Source organism: Cyprinodon variegatus, unplaced genomic scaffold (genome assembly GCF_000732505.1).
Source record: "Cyprinodon variegatus isolate N-32 unplaced genomic scaffold, C_variegatus-1.0 Scaffold641, whole genome shotgun sequence".
Taxonomy (NCBI): domain Eukaryota; kingdom Metazoa; phylum Chordata; class Actinopteri; order Cyprinodontiformes; family Cyprinodontidae; genus Cyprinodon; species Cyprinodon variegatus.
Genome location: NW_015151094.1, coordinates 421960 through 432677, shown reverse-complemented (window position 1 = coordinate 432677; position 10718 = coordinate 421960). Strand labels below are relative to the sequence as shown.

Here is a 10718-nt window from a genome sequence, read left to right as displayed (position 1 = left end):
GTGTTAAATAGAAAGGTGTTTTTATCTTCACTGAGGTGTTGCATCTGGAGGAGGTGTCTGATGCTTGTAAAAAGCTTAGTCCAAATAAATTATTTTGTTGCACAGCATTTGTTACTCCTAGCTGTTAGTCTCTAACAATAAAAGATCCAGTATATCAAATATAACAAGCGAAGTAAACTTTTTTATACATCCTCTTAAAACCCACCTGGGCATCTAATGCTTTTAATTACACCACAGGTTTTGTTCTGATAATAAAGGGACTGGTTAAGTAAGCTTCTCCTTTTTAAGAAAAGTTTTCAGTATGTTATTATTCTCCAAAACAGAGAAGCAATTTTAAGGGGAAAAACAACCCTCTCTGTGAGGGTTTATACATCTAGAGGCATTTAATATTTGATGGTTGGCAGCTGAACAGCGTCGCTTTTGAGGCAGAAAATTATAACGTTCATATTTGTCTTTTCTGTTTTTTTTGGCTGGTTGTCTGTTTGCCAAAACTTATGCCAAGCTTATGAATGCAAATCTGCTGGGCAGCTGACTTCAGGAGGCTTTTCAACATAATAACTATGAAAATCGGGTCTCTCAAAATAATAAAGGCTTGAATATGTTGTTGCATCTCTGAAGCCAGAAAGAAATCAATCTTGAAAATGTGCTTTGTAAAGTTTTCAGAAACTGTAATCCAGCATTTTGAAAATGCAGATAAATGAATGCCTGTAAAAACAACTTTCTTTTTTACAGTAAAAATCATACAGGACAATAATATATGCTCTAACACTGTATTGCCAGAAATGAGACATTACAGTTTAGTGGCTTTACAGTTGACATTTTTAAATGTGCGTGTATACTAGCTGAGGAAATATGGGTCAAAGATGCTGAAATAAATACTTATAATTATTAAGACCTTGCTCGTTTTCATACCCTTTAAAAGTAATGTACCCGGTATTAGTATTGGTTTAAAAACAGAAAAGGGACCTGCAAGCATCTTTTCATCCATATTTGAAAAAGAAAAGAAATGCCTTAAAGGCTCCCTGAAGTTCTCCTATGCTGTTTAGTACATTAGAATACAGTGACCTTTTAGGAAGATTTAGGGTATATGTTGGCAATATGTTCAGGGAACTTGGAATTAAAATGTTATAGTTTCCAAAACACAGTTAAAATTTTACAAATTACAAGTGGTGTTTTTTATAGAATCTGTTATCAGTAAACCATGTACACAGCCTACATTTTACTGGACCTTATAAACAAGAAATATGTATTGAAACTGACATCATGACTAAAATAAGCCGTTTTTTGTGGATCAGACAGATCATGTGCAAAAAACAGTAGGATTATGGTTTTGCTTTGGTTCTTGTATATTAACCTTTTCTTCAATGCTTTAATGTTCCTTTTGTCTTGCCATAAGCTATTTTAACCATTTATGGTTCGCCATAGAACCTTTTTCTCATTTTCATGTTGGCAGGTGATTTCTGTTTCTTAGTGTTGTTAGTGCGTTATGCAATTGCTTTTTTAATCATTCCCTCTACATTATTGAATATGTTTTATCATTTTATGTCATCCCAGTTTGTCCCATTTCCCCTTCAGCCAGACTCATCAGCTGATTAATGAATTCTCTTCACCTGTGTCGCCTCATTTTGAATATTTCTTACACCTGTTTTTCTCACTATTTGTCTTTTTTTTTTACAGTTGGTATTGGGTTCTCAGTTTATTTCCTGTTTCTGTGTTCATTTCTTTGTCTTCTTGTAAGACCAAATATTTTATTTAATCATTAACTTCACCATGCTGCTTCCTAACTTCTACATACACTTTTGTTCTAATTGGCAGCTTATTACTTGAACTAACATAAAAATGATTCAGTACAGAGTTTTCCAAAAGGAATCTGGTATGAGTGAATGAACAACCTTACTCAGCTTAGATGCAGCTATTGATAAGTTCCTTACCCTTGACTGTTGTTTGCACCACATACTCTAGAGACTAAAAGCTTTTCTTGATATGTAATATTATAGAAAAGGGTTCCTCAATTACTTCTAGAGCTCCAGTGTCCTACACCTTTTAAATGTGTCTCTGCTTTAACATACCTGAGTATAATAATCAGTTCATTAGCAGGTCTTTGGAGAACTTGTCAGCATGCTGAGGAGGTAATTCAACCATTTGATTTAGGCATGGAAGCAGAGACATATCTAAAATATGACCTAAACGGCTGCAAATGATGAACCCTTTTAAAGAACATTACAATTGCTCTATTATTACAAACATGCTTCCCAACTGAGCAGGAGACTTAAATTAGACTTTTAATCTAGTTTATTCAAACATATAACCTATTTTTACTCACCTCACTGTAGGGTACTTTTTAAATCAAAGTGTAGCTTACATAGGAATATGTTTACTATTTGGAATTGACAGCAAAAGCTTCAGATTATGATTGAGAAAAAGATGATTATTTAGGCTCTAGTGGACTTTTATTATTTTTGAAAGTGGGCGGATATGAAATGGAAATAGGAAAGGGGGAAGACATGCAATAATGGATGGAACTCTGTCCCGATCAAGCGTTGCAGGTTCGAGATTCTATATTGAGGACCAAGGCCTCTGAACAAGGGTTGCATGATAACACCAGCGCTGGTCCCAGAGAAAATGGTTCAAACCAAAATAGAGTGTATATTAGTAAGTAAAGGACTGGACAGTATGAAGATAGATATTAACAAGTGTTGACTAGTTAATAAAAGACAATATTACACATAATCTTTGATTCAGAAATTTCCCATTATTAATCACCAGTCTCTTTCTATTATTTCTGTTTCATTTTTTGGGGTACATATTGTGCTTGATCTTTTTTCAAAATAATTTAGGCAGCTTTTAGTGATTGTTGTATTTTAAGTTCATTGATAAAATATTGAAAGGTTATCTGTTAAATCATGTGTGTTGGGGCATGGTGGTAGGGACAAAAGTACAGGATATGAATGGCTGCCTACAGCAACATACATTTACAGACTCTATTATATATTTGGGTTGGACTTGAGGTATAATACTTGTATGCTTCTCTCATTTTCAAATATCTTAAAATAAGTGATGATCAATGCAAGTTGCTGACTGCTGAGTTTTTCAATCAACACAGTATGAATGAAGGTTCCAAGGAAAAGGGTGTTTACAAAACAGCCAATGAAGCAAGTTTTACTTGTTTAAACACACTTTTATTAACATCCATAGAAGGTGGTTTATTGAGCAATTTAAAACAAAGTCATCTACAATATAAAGTTGCAGTAAAAATGAAGAAGCAGCTTATGCTTTAGTTCCAGAAAGTACTGATACTGACCGCTTCCTGTAACATAATAACAAAAATAAACTTTTAGGGGTTACATTAACAGCAAGACAAGAAAGTCTGCTATGGTTTTGATCCCTCTTAGGTTTGCTTAATCCTCCTGGTCTACCTAATTTGGGTTTATATTAAATAAAGATGCCAAGAGGGTAATCTTAAACAGGTAATACAGTTATTGCTTGAACAGTTCAATAAAAAACCTCACTTTAAAAATTCCAAAATATCCCTTTCAGTCTTTTTCTGTGTCCATATGTTTAGTCTGAGTCTTCAATTATACTGCTACAAATTTGTTCTTTCATCTTTTTTTTTCTCCCCCCTAGTTGAGTAACCAGTACTCTACTTATCTTGCATTTGAACCCACAGGTTGCTAAAATAATGAACTTGTTTGCAGCTTTGTGATTCATAATCTCAGTCCCTTCTCTTCTGCAGGAAGTGTTACCGTATCTGCATCCTTAGACTGTTTGGTGGCAGAACAGGGCTGCATCCAGGAGCCATCCTGCAAAAGCATCTATCGACTGCTGGAGTACTGTGCAGCGGAGGAGGCCGTGTCGCCCCTCAGCTCAGATGCCCGCCTGGAATGCCTGGAGGCCCAGAACTCACTGCAGCATTATCGCCCCCTTCAAGTCTGCAAGTGTCAGCGGGGCTCTCGCAGAGAGGAGCACTGCCTGAAGGTTTACTGGACTGTGAGATTTGCAGGTGGGCATAAAACACAAGCTTGTATTTGGATGCTCTTTGAATTGGATTGGTTTATTCATGTGGTTTTATATTGTGGTGCCATTTATTTCAGCATATGATGAGTATGAAGTGTCACCATATGAAGAGCTGAAGTTAAACCTGGTGAGGAACATAGAAGTATCACGTATGGCCTCCATTATGGCAGGTAGAGTATGTCATATTTCTTTGGAACAAACAAAATCAAGAAAAAATAAGTCATTGCTTTTATTTCATTATAATCAGCACATTTTCTACCCCATTTAGCTTCATCTGCTGTTGTGGATGGACAGAACCAGTGTCTGAAGGCTGCTCAGGACTGTGGCCTGTATGAGAAATGTGGCTCGTTGCGGTCAGAGTATGTAGTAGCTTGTACCAAGCGAGCAACAGCCACTGACAACAGCTGTAACCGGCAGAAATGCCACAAAGCCCTGCGGCGCTTCTTGGAGCGTGTGCCAGAGGAGTATAGCTTTGCTCTACTGTTCTGCCCCTGCTCTGACACTCTCTGTGGAGAGCGCCGGAGGAAAACCATTGTGCCGTCATGTTCTTTTGAGGAGAACGCAAGAGGGGAGGAAAGAATTGGAAAACCAAACTGCCTCAGTCTTCAGAATTACTGCTCCAGAGATGAGCTTTGTAGGTAAGACCGTGCCGTACACTCTGTGATGGGGCCTTTAAAGACGTACCTGAACATCACCTGTAAACGAGCTCTCCAACGTAGAATCACTTCCTTTCCTAATGGTGTAGTGCAGGATGTTCTTTTTCAGTGTGGATCACCAAAATAACTGGTCCTCCTAATTGTCAATCATTCTGGTGGTGTGTTTACGTAAGCCTGTCCTATGTGCTCGTCCCCATTTTCACTTACTGGTGGTGAGTCTGACATAGTGGAAAAAATGCAAATTTTCTTTTGGAAAGTAAGCTTGTATGAGCGATGCAAACAGGAACTTTTAAACATAGCGTGCACGAGGAGAAATGGACTTGTGTATGCTCTCGCATGCATGTTCAATAGGCGTTCGTTCTCGGGAGTGAGTACAGGGCTGCTCATGTTCTTTTTTTTTCTTTTTTAATGGAGAGGGTGGGTCTTTAAAAAACATCACGAAAATCCTTCACTATACCATTGGGTATAGGTACGTATTTGCATAGTTTTTTAAGTACTGATACAATATTTTAATGGCCTTAGATTTGGGTATGGACTGGCTGGGGCATTCCAACACGTGAATGCGTTTGTTTAGGATAATTGTTGGGTTAGACTGTGAATACACCACACTCTGGTTCTAGTCTAAACATATTTGCAGTCTCTACCAGTTTTTTTCCTTGGATTTATCTGTATTTACATTAAATCTAAACATAATCCCCACTGTATGATACTGAAGCTGATGTGTTTAATGGTCGGCATGGTGATCTTCAGCCTTGCTTTTCTGATTTCCTCTGATAACTAATCCATCACTAGTTTAAGGAGGATGGAATGGACATCTTCCAAGCTTTATCCCTTACTTGGTCTGCTTGATGCTGTTGGATTGCTGGTAATTTACAATATTAGCATTCATAGAACAAAAACATGAAGGCAATTTGTGGCCAGGGAAATAGTGGACACTGGGCTAGAGTGACATTAGGTTTTTTTTTTCTTGGTTGCAATAGGTGAAGTCAGGCACATAGTATGAATACTAAGGCATTATAGTTTAATTCAGGGTCATGTTTTCTGCAACAGTGGTCTCCATGTGAGTAAAGGGTCAGCTTCAGGGCACCATCCAAACCAAAACCTCTTGAGAATTTCCTTTAGGTCTGCAGAACTTCTCAGCTCTTCTTGGGTAGTGCAGTAGCCTACTTGGTCACACTCTCTTGATCAGTGAGACTCAGGATGCATGAACATAAAAAGCTTTTCTTTCTGCCATAGCTATCTCTCCTAACACTTAGACATGGTACAGCAGCCACACCACAGCAGAAGCTGCACCCAACCCACGGTCAATTTCATGGTCTCTTTTCCTATCAGTCATGAATAATACTGGGAGACAACTGAACTACTCCACCTGAGAGAGACTCTCCCATCACTCTGGAGCAGCATGGTGCTTTTTAAGGAAAGGAAATGCATTCGAATGTGACTTACTGATTCATCTGGCACTGTTAGTTTTCTCTTAAACACACACAGCTCAACCCAGAGGTGTGCATTGTAAAGTCTATCCTGGAACATGAGATTATTTGCTTTTTTTTTTTTATTTTATTTAAAAAAATTATGACAAGTGCAACTAGAAAAGTGTAGTTCGCTGATGTTATGTGAAATGTACCCTACTCTATTTTCTAAATGACTAAGGGGGACAATAATGAACAGGGTGTTTTCCTGAGACTGGTACTTCATAATAGAGCTGTGCTAGTGCGTTATTACTAACAAAATTCCTTTAATATAAAAAATTCATATGATTTTCTGTTTCACAAGGCAGCAAAGAGTTTCAACAAATCAATGAGAAAAGTTGTGAAACATTCCGTCAGAGAACCGGAAAAATACAGTATTTTTTAATACGTCGTTGATAGACTCCCTAGGCTCATGTTTTTTATATTGCGGAAAAGGAACAAATGCAGACAGAACTTGGGATGATCATGGAGGTTTTGTTTATGAAAACAGAAAATGTTGAGGACATTGAGCAGAATATAGAGCATTGAGAAAGTAACAGGAGGGAACAGCCAAGAATAATGTCAATCAGAGAGCTTATGTACAGCAGGAAGAGTTTAGAATGACACTGAATATGGATTAGTTAATTAGGAAAAGCTGTGGGAGAGAGCAAGGAGGTAAGACTGAGGGATGGCAAAAAATTAACCCAAAGGGAACTGAGCTAGACAGAAATAAACTACAAGCCCAGGGAAGACACAGATCCAAGAGAAGTTAATTCAAATGCCCCAAGATCATAACACACGAATAAACAAAGAAATGAAATACAGAAGGGTGATCTAGTAAGGTTTTAGTAAACCTTTTTATAAAACAGCAAGAGAGAGAATTGAAATTAATATGAGCAAGGCATTTGCAAAAATAATAAAATGAGACTCAGAAGTGACCAAAATACAAATAGCAACTGAAATCTAAACACCAGAGGATCATAACACAGTAAAAAAAAGATTCTTCTTTAGTTTAGTTAATCCAACCTGTTATGTGCTCCCTTTGCAAAAGTATTGAACTGTTTCACATTCATTCATATCACAGCCAGTAGTTCAATTTTATGTGTTAGCCCCCCCCAAAAAAAGTTTTGTTTTTCTGTAAATTATTGTTTAGCTTTTTTTTGTTTTGTTTTACTCCATCACAGTTTACTAAAATCTGGTGCAACTGGGGAAGGCAGTGAAGGGGTGATGAAGTGGAGACCTTTAGTCCAATGGGGGGCAGCAATAAGAACACATATCTAGTTCTCCCTTTCCTTACAGCTCTGACCAGCTACAAATAAATCCATATGGGGTTTAATCTCTAAAAAGTGTTTGACTTTTTTATCAACCTGCAGTTTCTTTAAAACTGCATGATTTATGTAAGGTAACTAAAAATTGATTACCACATTTATTTTCTATTTTAATAATAACGAGGTAAATCTCAGATCTCTAAAGCCCAAACAGAAAACGTTTCTCGTCACAATGTCAGTTCTTAAAGTAAGTCCACATTTACAAGAAATGAATATCTTGACTATATAGATCTATATGATCTATATAATCTGATCTATATAATCAGGCAATTATTAACATCAAGTTAACGCTATAGAATGGTGAGTCACAATGGATTTTAATATGGATCTTCAGGCGCCTACTGACAGCATCCAACTCATGATCTGTATTGCAGTGCATAGAACTGTGAAAAAAAAAATATATATATAGTATACATATATATAGTATATGTAAATAAAGGGATTACTAGGGACAATGGAAAACTTACTCATGCCACCCATGTAAGAGGCATCAGTCTACGTATAAATTTCCGTTTAAAAGGACAACCTTATTTTAATTACTTTATCATCAGTGTAACCTTTGGGTCATTAGGTTAGTATTAGTTTGAAAATTGGATGCCTGATTTGTTATTGAAAATCACTGTGTCCAACAGCAATGCAGATAAATGCTTCAACTGCAATAGATGCCTTTTTGTGCTCTGCATTAATAACCTATTAATATACTTGATACTTTATTTTAAGTTGGGAAAGTATTTTGAAAAAGTGGTAATGTCATGAAGTCAATAGCAAGCTACTAATTTTGTATTTTGCAATGAATCTGTTGCAGAAAGACAAAATAATTATATTTAAAAACGTGCAAGTAATATTATTGTTATATTCATCAAAAATAAATGCATATTGAATGCTCACAAAGACAGCCAGAAGTTTCAATAGTGTGGTGATGTTATATGTGGAACACCTGACCTGGTCATTACAGCATCTCTGCTGGAAGTAGTACTAGCAAAGTATCCAGCATGGATTTGAGTTTATCGAGTGAACAATTATATTAAGTTTTCTCCTGTAAGGAATTGAAACTTAGAAGAAATAACTGAAGCAGTAACTTGGAGATCTAACAAATCATCACCCTTCTGGATTTATCTATTAGTTTCCGGCTGTGAGCCCATTCTTGAATGCAAAGTAGCAGAGACCACTGCTGACCAAATTTGCATCTGCAAACACAGATATTGTTGCAATGCTCTGTTTAGCTGTTGTCATTGTAACCCGTCCATTTCTGTTGCTTTCTCTCCACATAAATCAAATTCTGCTCATAAGTGTTTATGAACTAGACTATAGTATATGAATGTATCATGTGGCCCAGAGTTGAGCTTTACGGCATTTTGAGATCCCCTTTAACATGAGAGTTAACTAAGCTAATAGTTGTTGTTAACCAGCAAAAAAGATATGACACCTGATCAGGTATATTTTTTGTGCTCTAATGTTTACTTTAGAGGTGTGGATAAGATACAAGTAACTCTATGGCTTCTAGTCTGTTGCTTTAAAGTGGTCTGCTATCAGAATCCAAAATACCGAGCCAGACTGTTTCATTTTGTGGAAGTGCGTTGTTTCCAGTGGCCTTCATCAGGACTAAAACTGGAATTTACAGTTTCAGCACCACAGTGGCTAAAAGTTATTTGAGTATTGTTGGAGAGAAAAGCATTTCTAACATGCTATAAATCAGTAAACAACTGCCAGTGCATCTGTGGTCTAGCTACTGACTTTGTCTGATCTGTTGTGCTCTTAACACTCAGCAGTGGGTGATTATTTTTTCTTGATTTGAGATTCCAATCTTTTAAACACACAAAATCTTTTAATAGAAATAGAAAGAGGGGGTCGAGAGAAGGTACTCAAAATTGTGTTTTAAATTTTATACTGTATCTGGTCAGGATTATTTGGGTTTCTGAGTGTAAAATAAAATGTTACCCTCTATAAAATTAAAGATCAAAAAGGTTGATAAAAAATGGTAAATAAAACATTTTAGATCATTTTACACAATAAAATAATTATGTTAATTATATCAAATTATAATAATTTTATGTAATAATTTTAATGTTTAAAAAATACCTTACACATCGCAATTCAGATCCACTTTTTACATTTACTCTGTAGTTTTTTTTATATAGAAGTGCTTGATGCTGATATGCTGAATAAAAATAACACATTTCTTTGCAGTCGTTTCTCTTCCTGCTGTTTCTTTAAATGTTTTGATTTATAACAGCACTGAGTGCCAAAACAGAATTTTTAAAATGTTTTAAAATGCATACAGTTTTAATGTGCTGATGATCTGAAAACCCATTTTCTTCACTGACTCTGTGTTGTGTTTTTGCGCGTGTGTTTCAGATCCCGGTTTGCAGATTTTCAACATAACTGCCAGTCTTCCTCTCTCTCTGCCTCTGGCTGTATGCGAGAAAGCAGAGCCATGTGCCTCAAGGCTTATACTGGACTCATAGGTGAGACAGTGAAAAACAAATGAAAGCACACATGAAGGTAAAACAGGGAAATTTACGGAGAAAAATGCTTAGAGTAACTTAAAGAAATCATATCAGTTTTATGTTTTTTGCTTTTATGTTTGATCAATATATATTTTTAATGTTATTTCAAGAGATGAAACTAAATTGGATCTAATAAAGTCCAGAAAGCAAAACATTTGAAGCTTGGCAAAAAAATGTAATTTATGTTTTTCTCCTTCTTTTGAATAAACAAAAAACAATAAAGGCTAATTGCAGTCATAAATATTGAAAATCATTAATTTGGCAACCCTACATATGCAAGAAATTTAATATAATCTTTAAACTTAGGATTTCCTTTTTTTTACATTTAGCATGACAAAATACCTTTGTCAAGCGAAAATGTTGTTTATATGTTGTTTTTTTTTATTCAGGAACAATCATGACTCCCAACTATGTGAGCAACAGCAGCACAGAGGTATCCCAGTGGTGCACGTGTGAAGGCAGCGGGAACGAACTGCAGGGCTGTCAACGCATCCAGTATCTGTTCAGCAGCAACTTATGTCTAAGTAAGTAAAATAAACTTTGTGGGACAGACCATCTCAAGAGCAGGAAGCCCACACTTTGTGCCCATTGAAAACATGATAGACTTTGAAATATTTAGAAGATAGCAAAAAAATAATCTAAAACTTAGGCCAACTCAGTACAGAAATTATTCAACATACATGAAATCAAATTTCTTTCAAAAATAACTTGGTTTCTATAACTTAGTCTTCTAAAGCATATACCGTATTTTCACGACCATAAGGC

The 10718-nt window shown here is 36.1% G+C and overlaps 1 protein-coding gene across 1 annotated transcript in view; it reads left to right on the top strand.

Annotated features, from left to right (window-relative positions):
• Positions 1-10718, top strand: part of gfra3 (GDNF family receptor alpha 3) — a 36583-nt gene that overhangs the window by 11696 nt on the left and 14169 nt on the right. Inside the window, exons 2-6 of the mRNA XM_015393425.1 lie at positions 3734-4000; positions 4092-4184; positions 4283-4652; positions 9802-9911; positions 10343-10477. Of these exons, the coding sequence (XP_015248911.1) occupies positions 3734-4000; positions 4092-4184; positions 4283-4652; positions 9802-9911; positions 10343-10477 (975 nt within the window). The remainder of the gene's footprint in view (positions 1-3733; positions 4001-4091; positions 4185-4282; positions 4653-9801; positions 9912-10342; positions 10478-10718) is intronic.